Source organism: Scyliorhinus torazame, chromosome 12, assembly GCF_047496885.1.
Source record: "Scyliorhinus torazame isolate Kashiwa2021f chromosome 12, sScyTor2.1, whole genome shotgun sequence".
Taxonomy (NCBI): domain Eukaryota; kingdom Metazoa; phylum Chordata; class Chondrichthyes; order Carcharhiniformes; family Scyliorhinidae; genus Scyliorhinus; species Scyliorhinus torazame.
This window is the reverse complement of record NC_092718.1, coordinates 97,424,348-97,450,023: the sequence shown is the minus strand read 5'-3', so window position 1 is coordinate 97,450,023 and position 25,676 is coordinate 97,424,348. Positions and strand designations below refer to the sequence as shown.

Genomic DNA, 25,676 nt, shown 5'->3' with positions numbered 1-25,676 from the left:
TCACGACACGATCATATTTATAACCACGTAGGCACATATCTTTGTAAAAAGGGGGGATGTCATGATATTCAAACACACACATCATGATAGACACACCAACAGACAAATCAGAACACACAACACCACAACCAATCACAGAAAGATATAAAAGCACAAACACGACACCTGGTGGTCAGTATTAGCTGGAGACACGGACAAGGACAGACCTGCTACACGACACACTCAGGGAGACAGCACGTGCAGAGTATCCAGAACGAACTGTATACAAGAGTTAAAATAAAATAGAGTTGTACCACATACAACTGTGTTGGCTCATCTGTGCACCAGAGCACCCAACACCACACCCGTAATCCACGGGGACTTCCGAGGTGCCCAGGATCTCCAATGGTTCCCCGGTGTACATTGCCCGCCTGTCATTGGTATCTTTCATCGTTAAGGCACATATCCCTGAGTGAATTGTGTTGTACGTGCGGCGGCTGATCAAATACCACGGCTCCAGTATCAAATTCCATCCGAATCGGGAACCCATTGATCAGGTTTGTAACCTGGATAGGTGCCACCCGTGGTGCTGAAATGCATAAAGGCGGTGGCCCTCCTTGGGCTGTCATCAATGAAATGTGTCCATGCTCTGGGCGGTCATCGGTGCGGTGGTTGCAGGTGGGTGGGGTTTCCTGCTGGTGCCTGTCCTGCTGCCTCCCTCTGGTGCCGGCACATTCAGGTAACTCCGGTGTCCGTCAGCGGGGAATTGGTGCCATTGGTCCTGGTCCCCAGTGTGGTAACAATGTTATTGAAAATATGGAAAGATGTGTCATTTGAAACATGGAAGTCTCGCAATATCTGGTCTGTGAGAATCATGAAAGAATACAGGGAAAGATCCCACAAAGGGTTAACAGCAGCTGCAAAGAGCAGGATTGTAAAATGCAGATAGCCTTGGTCAAGCAGGCTTAGCAAACAAGACAAACAGGATTTTGAATGAAGCCAAAAACAATGGCTCACACCTTCATTGAAAGTAACTATCTTAGTGAGCAGCTGGAAAGGTATGGATGAGGTTCAGTTGAATTTGGTGACAATTCTAAGTGTGAAAATTTGCTAATACCAGGTAAATTAAAGAAAACTGGAGACTATTAGTCTATGAGAAACATAATTCAAAGCCAAAATCAAAGTCAAAATTATGAGCTGAGGACACAATTGGAAAATAAAACTATAGAAATGACAGGAATTAAAAGTAACACCTCTTGAAACCAAAGCATTTTGAACATCACAAAGGACACAATGTAATCAGATCTATGAGATGAAGTCATGTCAAAATGAACACTTAGTTGGATTAGAAGGTTTAGATCAAAGATACTTTTTACAATCAAAGTGAAATAAGTTACTTTACAATAAAGTCATAAAAACTAGATAACTGTTAGAAAAATATATAAACCCAGAGACCAGGGCAGGAACTACCAGAACGAGAACCAGAACTCAGAGGGAGAGAGAGAGAAGCAGAGAAGGAACAAGCAGCTCAGAGTCAGATTACAGTCAGCTCGGCCATGGGAAAGGTACAGGGCAAAGCAGCCGAGCTAAAATAGCTAATACATCCAAAGAAGACTAGAATTTAAAGAGTAGGCAGAGTCAGCTCAGAGTCAGCTCAGAGACAGCCAGAAGAGCCAGCTCTCACAGCTCGGTACATGGGAAAGATGGGACACAGTAACCGAGCTCACCAGCGAATACGTCTAAAGAAGACCAGACTTTAAAAAGAAGATTGATTGTCAAGGTGGACCTGAAGGTCCCTTCAACCAACCAGAAGGATCCAGAAGCAAGATCTTTTTCCTTTCTGTAAAGAAAGTATTTGCAGCTTTTAAAAGAAAAAATATAATAATAAAATAGCTTAATTTAACCTCAAATAGCGGTTATTCCAAAGTCTACTTTACTTACTTAGCAATGCGGGACCCAGGATCAATGCTACTAAGTGGTAAGTAGATGAAATCTTTGGTGAAGGTATGGGTTATACCAGGGGATAACTTGAAAACATAGTTTGACCTGAATAGCATTCACTGAAGCCTGTATAGGAGTCAGGGAGTGAGAATCCCTGATCACCATTTTGAATGTCAGCCCTTTTTGATATAGGGCGACTTCTAAGAATAGTGGTGAGTTTTCAAAAACAACAACGACAGGAGTCTGAAATTCTGTGCGGGAGAAGAGCGCTCCACATCCTGCTGGATGACCAAGGTTCAGGGCGGTCATTGCTCGGAGCTCCTGGACACCACCTTCCCAGCCTTCCCGGGACAAAGCTATCTCAGTCACTTTTTTCACGTCCAGATGAGTTCCACCCAATTAATGTTCTTGGGTTGCCCTGTCTCTGATCCTGCAAACCAACCGGTCTCAGAGAGCCTCTGATAATGCCAGCTTGAACTCACAGGACTAGGCGTGTTTGCATAACCGCCCAGGAATTACATTATAGGTTCGTCCTGGTGTTGAGAAGCCATGTGGAAATGAAGACGGCAAATGATTAGCGGTGGTTTCGGGTCAAAATAGTTGCCAACCGGTGTAATGGGTTCCACGAACTGGCGGTTGTCGGGTGAGTCGGGAAAAACTAAACTTTTGATAATGCTGTAAGTCTCCACACCACAGACTGCAAGGAGGGTCACCGTCTGTCTGCCATCCCGATTATGTTGTTCAGATGAAAAAATTATTTTGTTCATTCTATATACTGGGTCCAATCCCCAGTCTCAGAGTCGAACATCTCAAGCTTACCGATGAGTGGCATATCTGTTACCGGAGTGGAGGCCTCCAAAGGCCTAATCAAGGTGAGCCCTGTCTGGGGGAAATAGCGCCTCCTGCATGTCCGCTTAACCCTTGTTGCCAGTGTAAAGTCTCAGGCAAACAATCACTTGGAAGCGACGTCTGTAGAAAGGTTTAGTTTATTCTGACTACCATACACTCCTCCTACTCGTCGAAGTGTCTCCCATGCCCGATCAACACCCAGGTCAGGGTATTTATATCCCAGCAGTCATAGGAAAAGGGCGGTTTCATTTATTCATTTAAGGGATGTGGCTAGTTAGGCCATCATTTATTGCCCGTCCCTAGTTGCCGGTCAGAAGGTGGTGGCGAGTTGCCTTCTTGAACCACTACAGGCCTTGAGGTGTAGGTATACCCCTGTGGTGTTAGGGAGAAAGTTCCAGGATGTTGCCCCAGCGACAATGAAGGAACGGCCGATATATTTCCAAGTCTGGATGGTGAGTGACTTGGAGGGGAATCTCCAGGCGGTGGGGTTCCCAGGTCTCTGCTGCTCTTGTCCTTCTAGAAGGTAGTGGTCGTGGGTTTGGAATGTGCTGTCTCAGAAACCTTGGTGAGTTGCTGCAATGCATCTTGTGGATGGGTCTCCCCTCATCTGGGTAGATTGTATTCAGGTGAGGCCACAGGGACTCTGATATTGCAGATCCCTGGGTCTCCTGTTATAACACATGCAAACAAGGATCAGGAGGAGGAGGGAGGCCAATGCTCAGCGGGCATGGGTTCAAATCCCACAACGGCAGCTTCTGGAACTTAAATTCACTCAACAGGTTTGGAATATAAACTTTGTTCGTCATGGTGACCAAGAAATGAAATGAAATGAAAATCGCTTATTGTCACAAGTAGGCTTCAAATGAGGTTACTGTGAAAAGCCCCTAGTCGCCACATTCCGGCGCCTGTTCGGGGCTAAAAGGGGTCATGAAATATCTTTGGCTAACTGGGTTAAGGAAAATCCCAAAGCCTTTTATTCGTATATAAGGAGCAAGAGGGTAACTAGAGAAAGGATTGGCCCACTCAAAGACAAAAGAGGGAATTTATGCATGGAGTCAGAGGAAATGGGTGAGATTCTTAATGAGTACTTTGCATCGGTATTCACCAAATAGAGGGACATGACGGATGTTGAGGCTAGGGATGGATGTTTAAATACTTAAGGTCAAGTCGGCATAAGGAAGGGGGAAGTTTTGGGCATTCTAAAGGCATTAAGGTGGACAACTCCCCAGGTCTGGATGGGATCTATCCCAGGTTACTGAGGAAAGCGAGGGACAAAATAGCTGGGGCCTTAACAGATATCTTGAAATGAAATGAAAATTGCTTATTGTCACAAGTAGGCTTCAAATGAGGTTACTGTGAAAAGCCCCTAGTCGCCACATTCCGGCGCCTGTTTGGGGAGGCTGGTACGGGAATTGAACCGTGCTGCTGGCCTGCCTTGGTCTGCTTTAAAAGCCAGCGATTTAGCCCTGTGCTAAACAGCCCCTGTGAGTTTGCACATTCTCCTGTGTCTGCGTGGGTCTCACCCCAAGAACCCAAAAGGATGTGCCGGGCAGGTGAATTGGCCATGCTAAATTGCCCCTTAATTGTAAAAAAAAGAACTGAGTATTCCAAATTTTTTTAAAACGTAATTGTGACCGTGAAAACATGAATGTCCTTGAGCGAAGGAAATTTGCCGTCCTTACCAGGTCTGGTCTGCATGTGACTCCAGCCTCTTAACTTCTCTCTGAAATTACCTAGCAAGGTCAGCTCAAGGACAATTAGGAATGGGCAATAAATGCTGGCATTTTCAGCGACACCCACATCCCATGAAAGAATAAAGAAAAAAATTCAGCCCTCAGGCAAGCACCGCCATTCATTATGATCGTGGCTGATCTGAGAGTAACCTCAAATCTGCATCCTGCCTCCCCTCTGATAACCTATCATCCTCTTGCTGTCCAAGAATCTATCTACTTTGTCTAAAAAATATTCAAAGGCTCTGCTTCCACTGCCTTTTCAGGAAGAAAGTTCCAGAGACTCACGATCCTCTCAGAGAAAGAATTTCACCTCATCTTTACTTTTTATTTTTAAACAGTGACCCCAATTCTAGATTCTCCCACATCCACCCTGTCAATTTCAGGATCTTAAATGTTTCTATCAAGTCACCTCGTTTTCTTCTAAACTGCCAACAGATACAAGCTTAATGTCTCCAACATTTCCTTCCAGGATGACCTGCCCATTCCAAGTATGATCCCTGAATTATCCTTGACATTACACCATGTGAATTGCAACAGTTCAAGAAGGTGGCTCACCACTATCTTCTGAAGAGCTATTAGGAATGAGCAACCAATGTTGACTTTGTCATCAATGCCCACAGCCCACAAAGACAGAAATACTGAGAAGTTAATAGTAGGGCATTTCTGCTTTTGCTTCAGTATCCGCTCACCTCGCTTCAACATTCCCGTTTAATCCAGCTTCGCAGCAAGACAGCCAGGTACAACAGCAAGACCTATGGAGAAAACACAGGCTCCAATGAAAGTAGAAGAGAAACTTGTTTTGAAATGTAATAGCTGGTGTTAAATATGTAATTTGAACAAAATCAGCCATTTGAAATGAGTGTTCAAAAATTCATATTTAGAATGTTTGCACTTGATTGAATTCCGAAGGGTATTCTGAAACTGATCTGTGTAGACTTTGTACAGGATGCTCAATGTGTACGGGATGTCCAATGTATCAAATATATTTAAAATTCTTCTCTAGTTGGTCCAACAGGCAAATTAATTAACCCCAGTGAGAAATTGAGCCACAGAACAGGAATGGCCCCATGTTTTAAAAGCAAGTATACATGAGATAAGGGAATCATTGGCTTAGCCAGCATTTTTTGCCCATCACTAATTGAGCATAATCACATGGCTGTGGATCTGGAGTCACATGTAGGCCAGACTGGATAAGCTGGCAGATATCGTTCCCTAAAGGACATTAATGAACCAGATGGGTTTTTACAACAATCGATAATAGTTTCATGGTCATCCTTTTATTCCAGATTTTAAAATTCAATTTGAATTTCATCATCTGTCGTGATGGGATTCGAACGTGGGTCCCCAGAGCATTAATCTGAGTCTCTGGAATACTAGTCCAGTGACAATACCACTATACCACTGCCTCCCTCAGAGGTACCTTTCCTTTTGTTGGCTGGGATAGCAATTGGAGGACAACTTGCCCGAGTGCCTCTGTGTTAGGGATGGGCGGGGAAAATTCCAGTTCATGATCATTGTCCAGCGATCGCTTGGTGTGGTGGTAACTCTGAGGACAGGGTCATGTTTGAACTATTAGTTCAATAGCTCAGTCACATTCATTGCTAAGGCCCACATGATATTAATGCTGCTTAGAAATGTTCTGGTGGGAAAAAGAAAGTGTACTCCAAAACAGAGCAAATGCCTTTATACTGAAAATTACCACAAACTATTTCCTAATATCCTGTTTCCAGCGAATTATAATCAGATTATTTTTCATAATCCTTTGATATATAGGCTGAGCAGAAAAATGTGAATTACTTTCAACAGGCTATCAGATATTAACAAAACAGAGTTTCCTGTTCAACTCTGTCGACCTCATGTTGAAAAACCTCACCAGAGATACAATTACATCGTGGAGGTTTTGTGAGGAAGTGGGTAGTGTCCCTGCCTCTAAGACAGAAATTCCAAGTTCAAGTCCCACCCTGGGACTTGATGGCCGAGGAAGGTGCATTCATAACACGGTCAAAAAGGTTGATCAACCTGTAAAAACCCTTCCAAACCAATAGCAGGCAGTAAAAGTGGTAGAGACTCCTGGCCAGCCACGCTTGATGGTGGAGTGACTCACTTCAAGCTATAACCCTCTGCCGACAGACTAGAGACCTGTTCCAGGAAAATATCTTGCGATGGAAACAGATAAAAGTTTGCATTGTGCAACATTAGGTGCGGGAAGAGAAGCAACAATCACATATTAACAGAAGATAAAAACATGTAAATAAAACTCAGCTTGGATTCCCTATTCAAGTCTGTGGACCTCATGCTTATAAAGATTCAACAGATATTTAATTGCATATTGCGTTCTAAATAATATACCATTAAAAGCGATTCTGCAGCATTCTATGTTGTCTTAGCGCCACATTGTTAGCTGGGCTGTAATTGGATAAAACTGTATCTCTGAACTTCCTCAAACAACCCTGAAAACATTTGGTCGCTTTATGTGGTGTCAGTGGCAATTTAGAAATCCCCCAATTTTTATTTCCATTGATCAAAACATCAGTTTTACATCAAGACAGAATCTACCCCAATACTATCTATCATACAATGAAATTCAACTTGAGCAAGATGTAAAACTAGGTGGTGGCAGATCAGCTTTTTTCTAAATTCATCTTTACAGGATGTGGGCTTCGCTGGCTAGACCAGCATTTGTTGCCCATCTCTAATAGCTGCCCAATTTTCCTTTCTATTGTCTTCAGTGGAAATCTGAGTGAATAGTATAAAGGATCATCCATTCATCTGACCCCCAACTAAAGTTGTTGTACATCAACTTTGAACTCCGAGAAAATATTGCAGAATCGCAAGTTGTAAATCTCTTCGACCCAAGGAGTGAACTGTTCTGACATGTGGCATTGAGGCATGTACCACAGGGAAGAGAAGATTTGATGGCGTGATTTCATCAGCTGCCACTGGCCAGCCTGTCTGACACAAGGGGCGTCATTCTCCGACCCCCCCGCCGGGTTGGAGAATCGCCGGGGGCTGCCGTGAATCCCGCCCCCGCCAGTTGCCGAAGTCTCCGGTACCGGATATTCGGCGGGGGCGGGAATGGGGCCGCGCCGGTTGGCGGGCCCCCCCGCTCGATTCTCCGGCCCGGATGGGCCGAAGTCCCGCTGATAAATTGCCTGTCCCGCCGGCGTAAATTAAAGTACCTATTTACCGGCGGGACAAGGCGGCGTGGGCGGGCTCCGGGGTCCTGGGGGGGGCGTGGGGCGATCTGACCCCGGGGGGTGCCCCCACGGTGGCCTGGCCCACGATCGGGGCCCACCGATCCGCGGGCAGGCCTGTGCCGTGTGGGCACTCTTTCCCTTCCGCCTCCGCAACGGTCTTCACCATGGCGGAGGCGGAAGAGACTCTCTCCACTGCGCATGCGAGGGAAACTGTCAGCGTCCGCTGACGCTCCCGCGCATGCGCCGCCCCAACATGTCATTTCCGCGCCAGCTGGCGCGGCAACAAAGGCCGTTTCCGCCAGCTGGCGGGGCGGAAATCCCTCCGGCGCCGGCCTAGCCCCTCAATGTTGGGGCTCGGCCCCCAAAGATGCGGAGCATTCCGCACCTTTGGGGCGGCGCGATGCCCGTCTGATTGGCGCCGTCTTGGGCGCCAGTCGGCGGACATCGCGCCGTTTGGGGAGAATTTCGCCCCAGAATTGCGAATTGTACAGAAGTGAACAAACGGGCCTCTCCCCCTACCCCATCCCCGCAAAATCTTAGCTTTTACCTTGTCCACTCCGATTCATCTGGTGACCTGCTGCTGCAGCAGGATAGCAAGATACCACTGTGCTTCCTGTAAAAAAAGAGGCTTGTGGTAAATGTTAGACTTGTGACAGCAGAGAATCAAGCAGAGGAAGAACAGGAAACTGAAAGGGTCAAAGAAAGGAAACGCAGAAAGGTTAACAGGTAATGTAAAATGGAACATAATACCTTCAATAAAACAGGTAATGAGTGGAGATTGAAAAGAATAGTCAAAGGAAGCTGCTACCAATTAGGGACAAAGAAGAATCTTCTTGGGGAGGAAAGGGGCATGGCTGCGATTCTAAATGAGCACTTTGCACTCATCTTTAACAAACGTCGCAGTAAAGTAGGAATTAGCAGAGCAAGTGGCTAGAATGAAAATAGATAAAGAGTAGGTACAGAGGTTTGCAGCATTGAATGTAAAAATGTCTCCCCAACGAGTTGGTATGCATCTTAAGTTACTGAGCTAAAGTTGCACACAATCTTTCAAATCTCCATAAGGTGGAGGAGCAGGAGGCCATTTGGCACATCGAGTCTGCTCTGTCATTCAATGAGGTCATTACTAATTTGATATGATCATCCGCAACTCCACTTTCGCCCCTTATCACCATACCCCTCGTTTCCCTCACTGATTAAAAATCGGTCTATCTCAGCCTTGAACATACCGAACAACCCGCCTCTCCAGCTCTCTGTGATAAAGAATTCCACAGATACACAACCCTCTGAGAGAAGAAATTACTCCTCATCTCTATTTTTAAAAATAAATTTAGAGTATCCAATTATTTTTTTCCAATTAAGGGGCGATTTAGCGTGGCCAATCCACCTACCCTGCACATCTGTGGGTTGTGGAGGCGAAACCTACACAAACACGGGGAGAATGTGCAAACTCCACACGGACAATGACCCAGAGCCGGGTTCGAACCTGGGACCTCGGCGCCGTGAGGCAGCAGTGCTAAACTCTGCACCACCGTGCTGCCCTCTAATTACTCCTCACCTCTGTCTGAAATGGGTGACCCCCTTACTCTGAGATTATGCTCTCTGGTCATAGACTTTCTCACAAGGGGAAACATCCTCTCAGCATCTACCCTGTCAAACCCCCTGAGAATCCAATATGTCTCAATAAGGTCACCTCTCATTCTTCTAAACTCCAGTGAGTACAGGCCTAACCTACTCACTCCCCTCAAATAAAATCCCTCCATACCTAGGAGAAACATAATGAACCTGCTCTGGTCTGTCTCCAATGACAGCAAATCTTTCCTCAGACATGTGGAACAAAACTGCACACAGTATTCCCAGGTATTCTCCTTGGATACGGAAATGGTGCCAGAGGCTGTGAATGTTACCTCCCTTTTCAAAATGGGAGAAAGGGAGAAACTAAACATATATCCTTCAGCCAACAGTAATGTTGATCATCATCTCATTATTGTTGGTGGGACCTTGCTGTGGTCAAATTGACTGTGGCTCTCCCGACATTATAACTTGTGATACCGCTTGAAATGTATGTCACTGGTAGTCAAACACTACAGGGCGTCTTAAAATTGTGAAAGATGCTCCATCAAAACAGATTAGTGGCTGGGAGCTGTAGACCATATTCTGGAACAAAGTTAACTGTCACTTGGAAGAATATGATTAAGACTGCTTTTAACAAATTGGCGCTGGCTAATTGTGTCTGACAAACTGTATCGAGATCTTCAACTGAATAATAAAGAAGATTGATGAGATAATGCAATTGAATTTGTGAACGTGGATATTGTTAAAGCGTTCATGAAAGAAGTGTTATGTGTCCTACAGGATATATAAATAGGTGTAATTTAAGATCATATCTTTTGATATATATATAACCTGAAACTGTATATTAATAACCTAAGAATGATCATTCCAAGGTTTGCAGATGATACAAAAGTGAGCAATGTTGAAAACAGAGGTCTGGATCTTTTGTCTGTCGGATGTATGTAAAATGTGGGCAAGCTTACTGCAAGCGGTTTGGGTTTAGTTGTGCTTTTTGCTGTTCAAACTAAATCAGATGATACATTTCTGCTCCAATGTTAAGACTTACCCTCTTTTAGTTTCCTCTTGAAATTCACTCCTGTGTCGCAAGACACTGCTGCAGCATGATATCGAGAGGCCACTCAGGGTCCTGTGTATGAATGGATGGTCAGTGCACAGAACTCGTTCTCTAACCATTGACAAAGGATGTAATCACAGAACATACAGTGCAGAAGGAGGCCATTTGGCCCATCGAGTCAGCAACGGTCCTTGGAAAGTGCACCCTATTTAAGCCCATGCCTCCACCTATCCTGTAACCCAATAACCCCACCTAACCTTTTGGACACTAAGGGGCAATTTAGCATGGCCAATCCACCTAACCTGCACATCTTTAGACTGTGGGAGGAAGCCGGAGCACCCGGAAGAGACCTACGCAGACACAGGGAGAAAGTGCAAATTCCACAGAGTCACCCGACGCCGGAATTGAATCCGGGTCCCTGGAGCTGTGAGGCAGCAGTGCTAACCACTGTGCCAACGTGCTGTCTGTGAGGGAGCATGAAGGAGAACACTTGCAATGTTACAACATGTGCTGCAGCATGTGGCCGCCAGGATAGACATGTAGGAGATAAGCGACATTCAAAATTATCCGGATGATTGGGCAGCACGGTAGCACAAGTGGATAGCACTGTGGCTTCACAGTGCCAGGGTCCCAGGTTCAATTCGCCGCTGCGTCACTGTCCGTGCGGAGTCTGCACATTCTCCCCATGTCTGCGTGAGTTTCCTCCGGGTGCTCCGGTTTCCTCCCACAGTCCAAAGACGTGCAGGTTAGGTGGATTGGCCATGATAAATTGCCCTTAGCGACCAAAAAGGTGAGGAGAGGTTATTGGGTTACAGGGATAGGGTGAAAGTGAGGGTTTAACTGGGTTGGTGCAGACTCGATGGGCCAAATGGCCTCCTTCTCCACTGTCTGTTCTATGTTCTATGATTTCAGCCATGGGACAGGTTTGAAAATGTAAATCATCAAGCTAATTCATTATATGAACAAGAAACAACAAATCCACCTGATTAAAAGGACATCCCAGGAACAAAACTTGGCAAGGATGTGGATTGACTGTTAATGTCAAATGTTAATAAAAGATGGAGGAATAATACAACAGCTTGTCTTCTACTTTCAGCAAGTTTATTCTGCATGCAGCTCAGCAAAGATACCAACTCCTTACGATTTCCCCACCACAAGTGTTCCAGCTGTGTCCTTCTATAATCTTCGTGAGGTGGAGCCAATAACCAGAAGGCAATTAGCTTAATAATGTATTTGCCTGAGCATGCACTTATTGATACATTGACACATTGGCATTGACTGCTAATTATATACTGGCACAATCCAGTGAACACAAGGTTATTAACATACTAATAAAATTCATGCTTCAAACTCCCTGTGAATTGAAAGCAGACGTTCCAGTCTTTGAAAGAAATCAAAAAGTGGGAGTGCCGATTAGGCTCCAAGAAAGAAAACAAAAATCAATTAAACCACCAAATAAATTTGTCAAAGAAGAGTTGGATAAATCTTTTGCGATGATCAAAAATAAACCAGGCATAATTTGCACATGGTGGGGGTGATTTTGCACCTACGCTAGTCATCAGAGAGAATGGCGACACGGGAGAGAAATATTGCAAGAGACGGGAATCACAATTCGTGCCAGTGGCTCGTGGTTTCCGATTTTCAACGCCCTCGTTGGTGACATAACGAGATTCCCACCAATAAAGGGAAGGAACCTCAGAACACATCTCAACATTTTAATCTTATTAAAGGGACTCCCTGCAACTTGATCACCAAGCGGAATATTGAAACTTTGCAGACATGAAACAGTCGAGGTGATCTCACGAGCGGGGTGGGGGGAAGGTTGAGCAGAGAGACCCCAGGGAGAGAGGGACGTGCCTGGGCATTGCCCCAGCATGTTATGTGTGGTGGAGAGGAAATAGACTACTGAGGCTGTTGAAGGGAGAAACTCGGCAGTGACGGGGAGGGGAGTGGCCATATTGTTGGGGAGCTTGCATTCACGGGAGGGTTGGGAGCAGACATTGAGAGTGGAAGCTGGCAGTGAAAGGCACCTGGCATTGAGGGGGAAAGCTGGTAGTGAGAAGGGGCACCTGGCACTGAGGGGGGAGCTGGCAGTGAGGAGGGAGGGGGCATATTGCTTTTGATTTGATTTGATTTATTATTGTCACATGTATTAGTATACAGTGAAAAGTATTGTTTCTTGCATGCTGTACAAACAATGAATACCGTACATAGGGAAGGAAGCAGAGACTGCAGAATATAATGTTACAGTTATAGCAAGGTGTAGAGAAAAGATCAACTTAATACGAGGGAGGTCCATTCAAAAGTCTGATGGCAGGAGGGAAGAAGCTGTTCTTGAGTGGGTTGTTACGTGATCTCAAACTTTGGTATCTTTTTCCTGATGGAAGAAGGTGGAAGAGAGTATGTTTGGGGTGCGTGGGGTCCTTAATTATGCTGGCTGCCTTTCTGAGGCAGCAGGAATTATAGATAGAGTCAATGGATGGGAGGCTGGTTTGCGTGATTGACTGGGCTACATTCACGAACTTTTGTAGTTTCCTGCGGTCTTGGGCAGAGCAGGCTCCATACCAAGCTGTGATACAACCAGAAAGAATGCTTTTTATGGTGCATCTGTCGAAGTTGGCGAGGGTTGTAGCTGACATGCCAAATTTCCTTAGTCTTCTGAGAAAGTCGAATCATTGGTGGTCTTTCTTAACTATAGTGTCGGCATGGGGGGACCAGGACAGGCTGTTGGTGATCTGTACACCTAAAAACTTGAAGCTCTCGACCCTTTCTAATTTGTTCCCATTGATGTAGACAGGGGCATGTTCTCCACTACTCTTCCTGAAGTCGATGACAATCTCCATCGTTTTGTTGACGCTGAGGGAGAGATTAATGTCGTCGCACCAGTTCACCAGATTCTCTATCTAATTCCTGTACTCTGTCTCGTCATTGTTTAAAATCCGACCCACTACGGTGGTGTCATCAGCAAATTTGAAAATCGAGTTGGAGGGGAATTTGGTCACACAGTCATAGGTGTATAAGGAGTATAGTAGGGGGCTGAGGACACAGCCTTGTGGGGCACTGGTGTTGAGGATGATCGTGGAGGAGGTGTTGTTGCCTATCTTTACTGATTGTGGCCTGTGGGTTAGAAAGTTCAGGATCCAGTCGCAGAGGGAGGAGCCGAGGCCAAGGCCACGGAGTTTGGAGATGAGTTTCGTAGGAATGGTGGTGTTGAAGGCTGAGCTATAGTCGATAAATAGGAGTCTGACATAGGTGCCTTTGTTATCTAGGTGTTCCAGGGTAGAGTGCAGGGCCATGGAGATGCCGTCTGCTGTGGACCTGTTGCAGAATTGATGGGGTGGAGAGCCGGAGTCCTGCCATGCTGGTTTTGACCATGGGGAGGGGGGTGGGGGGGTGTTGGGGGGGGGGGGGGTGGAGTCCTCAATGATTGCGCCATAGGGGAGGGAAGGGGCCATCCTACGATGATTTTGCCGTACGCGATACCTTCATGGTGGGGTGTTGTTGGGGGGGCTACTGGGGAGGGCAATTTAACCCTGCTGATTGGGGCCTCCTTTAAAAATGACACCCCAGTCTCTGTGGAGACAGCTTTGCCTTGCCAGACCGCTGTCATAAACCATGCCCAAGGGGCTGGATTCTCCGCAGCTGGGCAGCAAAATCGCGGCCCATGTGGGGGTGGAGAATTCACTTTCAACCGTGATCCAGGTCCGCGCTGGTTCGGCAATTCTCCAGGCCCCGAAAATCGGGGTGATCGCAGAGGACGCCGTGCCGCGGGGGGGCCATTGCCAGAAGCCCGCTCAGCAAACCTCCGCTCCCGACCGGCCGAGTTCCCGACGCCGTGGAACTAACCACCTATTACCAGTCAGGATGCTGGTTGGGGGCGGGCGAATTGGAGACCAGGGAGTGCCTTATAGGCAGCCAGCAATTAACTGTGCAGGTGTTGAGGCTCGGGCGCGTGGCCGATTGGGGGGCGTCTCTTTTTTTGGTGTGCCTCCGCGGCCCGGGTCCGCCATGGAGCACGGCACAGCCGCTGGAGGACACCACCGTGTGCATGCGCGGACTCCGAACCAGAAGTGCGGGACCCATATCCGCAGCTAGAGCTGCAACATTCACTCCGGGTCCCTGCTAGCCTCCTGCAGGGCATTGAATTTGTTCAAGTTTTTGGAAGGAATTTCTGGAGTAAACTCCACCGTTTTTACACCAGCGTGGGAACATGCTCTCATTTTGGGAGAATCCAGCCCAAGGTTTTTTTGTCAGAGTGCCAATCTGAAAACTGGGCTGTGAATCTGAAAAGGTACACGCTGGTTTTCAGTCAGAGCCTGACACTCTGACAAGTCCTGCCCTGTGAGTGCCAACTTCAAGGACATGCATCATAAAAATAAAACAAAAACAAGAGATGCTGTAAAAAGAGAAACAAAAGGCAACACCAGCGGGCATTGTTGCGGGCGGGAGAGAAAATTGGGTTAGCCATTAACCGACAGCTCTCCAACTCTCCAGATTTCCCGGTCCCACCTGCAGCGATGCCTGCCAATGTCGACGCCAGAAAATCAAGTCCGGAATTAAAGTTTAAAGTGGATGACCACTCAATGGAACTCTGATTTTTTAACTGTGCTAATTATGCTGCTATCTCCACAGATCTGCACAGCCTCCTTTGTGCTTCCAACTTTTTATTCCATTATTTCAGATAGCCAGCATCTGCAGCAATATGTATTAACTATATATCTTATTTACTCGGGTGGGTACAAACATTACTGAGCAGCAAAGGTGAGATTATTAATATAGAATCTCTACACACACATGCACACACCACACACACTTGAAGTTCAATTTTCCCTTCCATTCACAGTGCAATAGTTTTCTCTGTTACTGGGCTTTTACCTGGGCTCCTCCACACAGGGTGAGTCGCACTCTTCCTTCAATCGGCTAGAGCAGCATGCCACCCAGGCGCCTGCAAGCCTGCTGTGAGATAGAGAAACAACCATCCTAATCTACACACTGGAACTCTGATAAATTGAACAGAAAGGCATGGACACGATGAGTTGACTGGCCAGCTTCTGTGCCATGAATCTTTGTATATTTCTGCCAATAACATGTTGATATAGGAGAGTGAGACATTCAAAAATTCACTTAATACTGGCTGTTCCTTACATTGAAATTATACATACATAATACAGACAGGTATGAAGGAGGAAACATGACACTTCATTTATTTACAATTTTGAGGTACAGAATTAAAGACTAATGAATGCTATGCAGCAGAAAAGAGATCGATAAAAAGAATTGGAGGAGAATTAGAAGAGGGGATTTAAGGGGAAGAATGAAGTAACTGGGGATGGACAGAGACAAATGCAGAAGATTGCACTCCAGACCAAACTACAGCTGCAGAAATAGTGAGAGCAGCAATGTGACAAGGGCGGCAAATTCACAGAGGCATCAGAATCAAAAGAGATAAATGGTGGTAGAGGGTGTGTAACAGACACAAGGGGACAGATTTTCACAGAGTCAGTGTGACACTGTGGACCTTTAAAAATGGTGGGAGGTATCTGGATGCACAAGCCCCGCCCCCATTTCCAACACCCATTTTTGAGGGTAGCGGAACGGGTGAGACGTGATTCACATGCGATGAAAATCCAAACTCAGTGCTGAGTTCAATTGGCTGTTGCAAGGGCTTTAATCTGCAGCGTGGGAGTCATAAGTCTATGGAACAGATGTCAATGCTCTTGAAGTGCAGATAGGTCTATTTAACTCTGGTGATCTAAAGTTTATTAAATCCCTCATTCTTCAAACCATAAAAACAATTGGTTCCTGCTGCCAGTTAGTTTAAAAAATATATGCTAGTCTGCCTTGATTGTTTGGCCAGGTAGTGCAACATCTGTTCGAGCACTTTCAATAACTGATTGCTGACAATTTCCAAACATCTCTTGCTGAAGGCTTGACGGACTTTCAAAAACTACAATTATCTCAGTTAGAGTGTCTGAGTTCACAGTTTGATTGACAGCTTAGAGAGTCCATTGGAGGATTACACTAGCTGCTTTTGATGCGGTGTATGAACAGAAGCAGTGTGAAATATGGGAATTGAGATATCCAGAACCAGAGCATATGTAAACAAACAAAACTATTAAAAGAAAAGGGACAGGAATTTCCAAAGGGCCTCAAAATAAAGTAAACAGGGGAATTGGCGCTGAGCAAAGTTTAAAGCTCCAATCTTGATACTCTCCAAATCATGAGAATTGGCCCAAAAAACCCACACACATTTGTGCACAAACTTCACCTCGAAGCTATGAATTCGAGTTCACTTTGTCTTCCAGCCGGATAGACAGAATAATGGTTTACATTACGTTAAGATTTACAAACATAAGGTTTACAAACTTTACATTAAGGTTTACATTGTCTAGTTAAGCACAATGTACTTCTGCCTCACTGGGAACAAGCATCCACAATATTTGTTCGGCCCTGGACAGGATTTGTCAACTGTTTTAACCCCCTGGGAGACAAGCTGAGAAGCACCATGTGCCATCAAATCCAAGCAGTCAAACATTCTGCCCTCCAGAAAAACTTGCCTTACATTGCTCCGGATGTCAGGGCAGCATGGTAGCAATACTCTTGCTTCACAGTGCCAGGGGCCCAGATTCAATTCCTGGCTTGGGTCACTGTCTGGGCGGAGTCTGCATGTTCTCCCTGTGTCTGCCTGGGTTTCCTCTGGGTGCTCCGGTTTCCTCCCATAAGTCCCAAAAGACGTGCTTGTTAGGTGAATTGGACATTCTGAATTCTCCCTCATTGTAACCGAACAGACGCCAGAGTGTGGCAACTAGGGGATTTTCACAGTAACTTCATTGCAGTGTTAATGTCAGGCTACTTGTGACACTAATAAAGATTACTATAACCCTGGAGGCTTGTCTTCCCTGTGTCACACTGACGTGGGTTAAATAATTTATTTGAATGGATTTTAAACATACACTAAGCTAACCGTTTCAAAGGAAGAATGCCCTCATTTCACACAGGAAGGCCCTCTTACCCAATTTCCTGGTTGTCACAGATGTTCTCCAAAGCATTTTTGTTGCAGCATGATACCCAATAATAAAAGATGTATCTGTTGGGGAAACAATAAAAGTGTGCAGCATTTGTTAATACTTTGTTAATGCTTTGTTAATACAGATCATTTACATTAAAAGCAAATTGTCTATTAATTAAATCTGATGACAACATTTAAGAATGCAGTAATTATTGTCAGCAAAGATACCCAGTGATAAAAGATGTATAAAACCTTAAGACTATAAGACATAGGGGCAAAAGTAGGCCATTCAGCCCATCCAGTCAATTCCACCATTCAATGAGATCTTGACTGATCACGTGATAATCGTGAACTCCACATTCCCCCCCTTATCCCCATAATCCTTGATTCCCTTACTGATTGAAAACCTGCCTATCTCAGTCTTGAACTTACTACGACCCAGGCGCTAAAGCTCTCCGAGGTAAAGAATTCTACAGATTCACTACCCTCGGAGGGAAGAAATTCCTCCTCATCTCTGCCTTAAATGGGCGGCCCCCTCACTCTGAGATTAATCTGGGATGTATATGTTGAAGAAACAATATAAATTTTGCAACACCTGTTCCTTTGCTAACACATGATATGGAGATGCCGGCGTTCGACTGGGGTAGGCACAATAAGAAGTCTTGCAACACCAGGTTAAAGTCCAACAGGTTTATTTCGAATCACTAGCTTTCAGAGCGCAACACCTTCATCAGGTGAGACTTACTTGATGAAGGAGCTGCGATCCGAAAGCTAATGATTCAAAACAAACCTAGTGGACTTTAACCTGATGTTATAAGACTTCTTACTTTGCTGACACAGAACTCTTGATGCCAAAGTTTAATAGTGCAAGCAATATTGTTCCATTTTGACATAGTATTCATCACATCAATACCTATTTCTAAAGTTATGTACACTGAAGAAGACATTATCGATTGTCCATCAGCCAATGGGGCAGAGAGTGATACCTCAGGGGCGGAGGGGGAAAGAGGTTGCATGCAGTTAGAAGACATTCTTAAATGTCTATGTGACATTCCGGAGAGTTGCTTCCCCTGACTCCGAAAAGTAGTTCTGGAACAGCCCACCATTAAGAAAACCTATCTAATTTAGCATCAGTTAATCTCTTAGCAAGGAACCGAATTATCAGGAGGCTGGGCAGAATTAAGGGTTGAATAAATATTAACAATTTTATATGTAAATATTGCATAGAATTGTCAGCAGAGAATAAGACCACTTGGCTTAATTGCTCTGTGCTGGCGTTAATGGTCCACACAAGTCCCTTGTTGTCAAACCCACTGGCATAACTTTTTGTTACGTTTCACCTCATGTATTTATTTAACTTCCCCTCAAACACTATTCACCTCAACTACTCCGCATGTACCAGTAAGTTCCACGTTCTCACTGTGCTGTTCTTTGTGTTTCTTATACTCAGGATGGATGTTGTAGTGTTCACAATGACTACACAAGCTAAGTTCAATAACAAAACTAACATTTATTATACTACTTGATATACAACACAACCACTTACTCCTATAACAAGCAATAATCCATTAAACTACAATCTACACTACACTAATATTTGTCTCATGCACTCTGTCTTAAACTGTACTCTGCTCTCTCCTACACTCTCTCCCACTCTCTCCCAGAAGCCTTTTTACAGCTCCATCTAGTGGTCAATTATAATATTACATTAACCCTTTGTATGTTAGACATTCTACATAATGTCACATTCACCATTCTTTGGATGAATTCCCGACCAGATTTATTCTTTTTCTTTAAATTTTAAAAGAAAAGAAAATTACAGCACAGGAACAGGCCCTTCGGCCCTCCCAGCCTGTGCCAATCCAGATCCTTTATCTAAACCTGTCTTCCATTTTCCAAGGATCTACTTCCCTCTGTTCCCCGTTCGTTCATATATCTGTCGAGATGCATCTTAAATGATGCTATCGTGCCCGCCTCTACCACATCCGCTGGCAAGGCGTTCCAGGCACCCACCACCCTCTGCGTAAAAAACTTTCCACGCACATCTCCCTTAAACTTTCCCCCTCTCACCTTAAAATCATGACCCCTTGTAATTGACACCCCGACTCTTGGAAAAAGCTTGTTGCGATCCACCCTGTCCATACCTCTCATAATTTTGTAGACCTCAGTCAGGTCCCCCCTCAACCTCCGTCTTTCCAACAAAAACAATCCTAATCTACTCAACCTTTCTTCATAGCTAGCACCCTCCATACCAGGCAACATCCTGGTGAACCTCCTCTGCACCCTCTCTAAAGCATCCACATCCTTCTGGTAATGTGGCGACCAGAACTGCACGCAGTATTCCAAATGTGGCCTAACCAAAGTCCTATACAACTGTAACATGACCTGCCGACTCTTGTACTCAATACCCCATCCGATGAAGGCAAGCATGCTGTATGCCTTCTTGACCACTCTATCGACCTGCGTTGCCACCTTCCGGATACAATGGGCCTGAACTCCCAGATGTCTCTGTACATCAATTTTCCCCAGGACTCTTCCATTGACCATATAGTCCGCTCTTGAATTAGATCTTCCAAAATGCACCACCTCGCATTTGCCTGGATTGAACGCCATCTGCCATTTCTCTGTCCAACTCTCCAATCTATCTATATTTTGCTGTATTCTCTGACAGTCCTCTTCGCTATCTGCAACTCCACCAATCTTAGTATCATCTGCAAAATTCCTAATCAGACCACCTATACCTTCGTCCAGATCATTTATGTATATCACAAACAACAGTGGTCCAAGCACGGATCCCTGTGGAACACCACTAGTCACCTTTCTCCATTTTGAGACACTCCCTTCCACCACTACTCTCTGTCTCCTGTTGCCCAGCCAGTTCTTTATCCATCTAGCTAGTACACCCTGAACCCCATACGACTTCACTTTTTCCAGAAACCTGCCATGGGAAACTTTATCAAACGCCTTACTGAAGTCCATGTATGTGACATCTACAGCCCTTCCCTCATCAATTAACTTTGTCACTTCCTCAAAGAATTCTATTAGGTTTGTAAGACATGACCTTCCCTGCACAAAACCATGCTGTCTATCACTGATAAGTCTATTTTCTTCCAAATGTGAATAGATACTATCCCTCAATATCTTCTTGAACAGTTTGCCTACCACTGACGTCAAGCTCACAGGTCTATAATTCCTTGGATTATCCCTGCTACCCTTCTTAAACAAAGGGACAACATTAGCAATTCTCCAGTCCTCCGGGACCTCACCCGTGCTCAAGGATGCTGCAAGGAGGCTAGTTTAGCACAGGGCTAAATCGTTGGCTTTGAAAGCAGACCAAGGCAGGCCAGCAGCACGGTTCAATTCCCTTACCAGCCTCCCTGAACAGGCGCCGGAATGTGGCGACTAGGGGCTTTTCACAGTAACTTAATTTGAAGCCTACTTGTGACAATAAGCGATTTTCATTTCATTTCATTTCAAGATATCTGTTAAGGCCCCAGCTATTTTGTCCCTCGCTTTCCTCAGTAACCTGGGATAGATCCCATCCAGACCTGGGGAATTGTCCACCTTAATGCCTTGAGAATGCCCAAAACTTCCCCCTTCCTTATGCCGACTTGACCTTAAGTATTTAAACATCCATCCCTAGCCTCAACATCCGTCATGTCCCTCTATTTGGTGAATACCGATGCAAAGTACTCATTAAGAATCTCACCCATTTCCTCTGACTCCATGCATAAATTCCCTCTTTTGTCTTTGAGTGGGCCAATCCTTTCTCTAGTTACCCTCTTGCTCCTTATATACGAATAAAAGGCTTTGGGATTTTCCTTAACCCAGTTAGCCAAAGATATTTCATGACCCCTTTTAGCCCTCTTTATTGCGCCTTTGAGATTTGTCCTACTTTCACGATATTCCTCCAAAGCTTCATCAGTTTTAAGTCGCCTAGATCTTATGTATGCTTCCTTTTTCATCTTAGCTAGTCTCACAATTCCACCTGTCATCCATGGTTCCCAAATCTTGCCATTTCTATCCCTCATTTTCACAGGGACATGTCTGTCCTGCACTCTAATCAACCTTTCCTTAAAAGACTCCCACATTTCAAATGTTGATTTACCCTTAAATAGCTGCTTCCAATCAACATTCCCTAGCTCCTGCCGAATTTTGTTATACTTGGCCTTTCCCCAATTTAGCACTCTTCCTTTAGGACCACTCTCGACTTTGACCATGAGCATTCTAAAACTTACTGAATTGTGATCGCTATTCCCAAAGTAATCACCGACTGAAACTTCAACCACCTGGCCGGGATCATTCCCCAATACCAGGTCCAGTATGGCCCCTGCCCGAGTTGGATTATTTACATACTGCTCTAAAAAACTGTCCTGGGTGCTCCTTACAAATTCTGCTCCATCTACGCCTCCAACGCTACATGAGTCCCATTCAATGTTGGGGAAGTTAAAATCTCCCATCACGACCACCCTATTGCTCCAACATTTTTCTATAATCTGTCTACATATTTGTACCTCTACTTCACGCTCGCTTTTGGGAGGCCTGTAGTAAAGTCCCAACAATGTTACTGCACCCTTCCTATTTCTTAGCTCTACCCATATTGCCTCAGTGCTCGAATCCTCCATCGTGCCTTCCTTAATCACAGCTGTGATATCATCTCTGACCAGTAATGCAACTCCTCTACCCATTTTACCTCCCTCTCTATCCCTCCTGAAGCATCTATACCCTGGGATATTTAATTGCCAGTCTTGCCCTTCCCTGAACCAAGTCTCAGTAATACCAATAACATCATATTCCCATTATTCAGCAAATTTTCAACATTTTCACAATACAACACCCAAACAGCCCCAAACAACCCCCAACCAAACAAACAAACAAAACATCCCCCCCCATATCACCCCCACCCCCCCCTCAACAGTCAACAGTAACCAAACCGCAACGATTGTAGAACCCCTCCTTCACCCCCCTCAGTTCGAACTTTACCTTCTCGAGGGTCAAAAACTCCAGTAAATCCCTCCGCCAGGCCAAGGCGCAGGGTGGAGAGGCTTACCTCCACCCCAACAAAACCATCCTTCAAATGATCAACAAGGCGAAGGATAAGACATCTGCCTCTGCTCCCGCCTGCCGCTCGAGCTTGTCCGATACCCCGAATATGGCTTCTGGGCTTCACATCCACATGTAGGATCCCTGAAATTGTCCTGAATACCCACCTCCCAAAATGTTCTAATTTCGGACAGGACCTAAACTTGTGAACGTGATTTGCAGGACCCCTCCCACATCGCTCACAGGTATCCTCCGCCCCCTCGAACAGCCGGCTCATCCTTGATGTAGAGAGGTATGCCCAAAACACTACCTTCAGCTGTATCAGCTCCAATGTCGCACAATAATAATAATCTTTATTATTGTCACAAGTCGGCTGACATTAACACTGCAATGAAGTTACTGTGAAAAGCCCCTAGTTGCCACATTCCGGCGCCTATTCGGATACACAGAGGGAGAATTCAGAATGTCCAATTCACCTAACAAGCATATCTTTCGGGACTTGTCGGAGGAAACTGGAGGAAACCCATGCAGACACGGGGAAAACGTGCAGACTCCGCACAGCCAGTGACCCAAGCCGGGAATCGAACCTGGGACCCTGGAGAAGTTGAGGCATTCACCCTCCGCAGCACCTCACACCACAATCCCTCTTCAAGCACCATCCCCTGCTTCTCTTACCATTTCATCTTAATCACTTCCATGGACAACCCATTTGCCTCCACGATCCTCCCGTAAATCACTGAGATGACTCCCTTCTCCAGACCCCTCACTGACAGCACTTCCTCCAACAACAAAGGAGCCGTCGCTATCGGGAAGGTCACGAGCACTTTCCTGGAGAAGTCCCGCACCTGCACATTGATGCGACCATCAATTCACACGAGACAGAGAGTTGAAGTGAACAGTGGTTTTAATGGCTATAACTGTGCCTGCCTGCGACTGCTCTGTACTGAGAGCCGCCTGCAGGCAGCAGATCTAGACACCTCCCCCGAGGGGGCGGAGCCCACAAGGGCACCAACATGACACAATGTAATGTAATACAATGGTCCATAGGTGGAGCCCACAAGGGCATCAACATAGTACAATATAATATAATGTAATACAGTGGTGAATGGTTGCCGTAATACATTCACCACATTCACCCCCTGTTAAAAATTGAAGTCCAGCGGGGGTGAAGTGGCTCACAGGTTGAGTCTGTCCAGCGCCTTGACCGTTCGCTGCGATCGCCTGAGCTCCGGTTTTGCTGCGGGCATGGGTGTTGAACTCGTCTCTGCGGGCACAGGTTGAACTCATCGCTGCGGGCACGGGTGTTGACTCCGGGAGCGTGTCGTCTGGAGCTTCACCCCTGTAGGTCGGCGATGGGGGAGGGGGTGTAGGAGGGGGGGGGGTAGGCCAGGCAGGGGCGGGGGCGATGTTCGGTGTAGGGTGGGGGGGGGGGGGGTAGATGATGGTCGTAGGGGAACCTGCGTGTGCCAGGTCCCAAAGGGAGACTGTATCTTGCTGGAGGTTGTGGTGCGCCACGTAGGCATACTGGGGGTTGGCGTGAAGGAGCTGGACCCTCTCGACCATGTGGTCGGACTTATGGCTCCTCACGTGTTTTCGGAGGAGTACAGGCCCCGGTGTCGTCAGCCAGGAAGGAAGCAAGACCCCGGAGGTGGATCTCCTAGGGAAAACAAATAGGCGATCATGAAGGGTCTCGTTCGTGGCTGTGCAAAGGAGTGACCTAATGGAGTGGAGCCTGTCGGGGAGGACCTCCTGCCAGCGGGAAACTGGGAGACTCCTAGGCTGTAGGGCCAGGAGGACGGCCTTCCATACTGTCGCGTCCTCCCTCTCCACCTGTTTCCTTTCCCCGGGGGTTGTAGCTGGTAGTCCTGCTCGAGGCGATGCCCTTACCGAGCAGGTACTGACGCAGTTTGTCGCTCATAAACGAGAAGCCCCGGACACTGGGGAAGTAAGTGGGAAAACCGAACAAGGTGAAGATACTATGCAGGGCCTTAATGACAGTGGCCGCTGCCATGTCGGGGCAAGGGATTGCAAAGGGGAAGCGGGAGTACTCGTCAACGACGATGAGAAGATACGCTTTGCAGTCGGTAGAGGGGACGGACCCTTTGAAGTCGATGCTGAGGTGCTCGAAAGGCCGGGATGCCTTCCCCAGGTGGGCCTTATCTAGTCGATAGAAGTGCGGCTTACACTCCGCGCAGCTTTGGCAATACCTGGTCATTGCCCTGATCTCCTCGGTGGAGTAGGGCAGGTTGAGGGCCTTGATGTAGTGGAGAAGCCGAGTGACCCCCGGGTGACAGTGGTCATTGTGGATGGCCCGGAGTCAGTCATCTTGCGCGCTGGTGCATGTGCCGCGGGACAGGGCATCTGGGGGCTCCTTGAGCTTCCCAGGACGATACACGATATCGTAATTATAGGTGGAGAGTTCGATCCTCCACCTCAAGATTTTATCATTCTTGATCTTACCCCGCTGTGTATTATCGAACATGAAGACTACCGACCGTTAGTCGGTGATATGGTTGAACCTCCTACCAGTGAGGTAGTGCCTCCAATGCCACACAGCTTCCACAATGGCTTGAGCTTCGTTTTCGACTGAGGAGTGTCGAATCTCGGAGGCGTTGAGGGTACGGGGGGAAAAGGCTACGGGCCTGCCCGCCTGGTTAAGGGTAGCAGCCAGGGCGACCTCTGACGCGTCGCTCTCCACCTGGAAGCATATGGACTCGTCCACCGCGCGCATTGCGGCTTTGGCAATATCTGTCTTGATGCGGCTGAAGGCCTGGCGGGCTACAGCCGTCAGTGGGAAGATGGTGGCTTTGGTCAGTGGGCGGGCTTTGTCCGCATAGTTGGGGACCCACTGGGCATAATACGAAAAGAACCCGAGGCATATTTTCAGTGCCTTGGGGCAGTGGGGGAGGGGGAGTTGCAGGAGGGGGCGCATGCAGTCGGGGTCGGGCCCTAGGACTCCGTTTTCCACGACATAGCCGAGGATGGCCAGTCGGGTTGTGCGGAAAACGCATTTCTTCTTGTTATACGTGAGGTTGAGGGCTTGGGCGGTTTGGAGAAACTTCTGAAGGTTGGCGCCGTGGTCCTGCTGATCGTGGCCGCAGATGGTGACGTTATCCAAGTATGGAAATGCGGCCCACAGCCCGTACTGGTCCACCATTCGGACCATCGTACTTTGGAAGACCGAGACCCCGTTGGTGACGCCGAAGGGGACCCAGAGGAAGTGGAAGAGGCGGCCGTCTGCCTCAAAGGCCATGTAGTGGCGGTCTTCCAGGCGGATTGGGAGCTGGTGGTATGCGGAC

General features: G+C 46.5%; 1 protein-coding gene across 3 annotated transcripts in view; it reads right to left on the bottom strand.

Moving 5' to 3' along the window:
* The window catches only part of LOC140386585 (uncharacterized), a 113,417-nt gene that overhangs the window by 48,031 nt on the left and 39,710 nt on the right, over nt 1–25,676 (bottom strand). For all 3 annotated transcript variants that reach the window (XM_072469033.1, XM_072469035.1, XM_072469032.1), the window contains 5 exons: nt 17,338–17,412; nt 15,201–15,281; nt 10,317–10,397; nt 8,247–8,312; nt 5,192–5,254 (listed from right to left, as the gene is read on the bottom strand). In XM_072469033.1, coding sequence (XP_072325134.1) covers nt 5,192–5,254; nt 8,247–8,312; nt 10,317–10,397; nt 15,201–15,281; nt 17,338–17,412 — 366 coding nt within the window. The remainder of the gene's footprint in view (nt 1–5,191; nt 5,255–8,246; nt 8,313–10,316; nt 10,398–15,200; nt 15,282–17,337; nt 17,413–25,676) is intronic.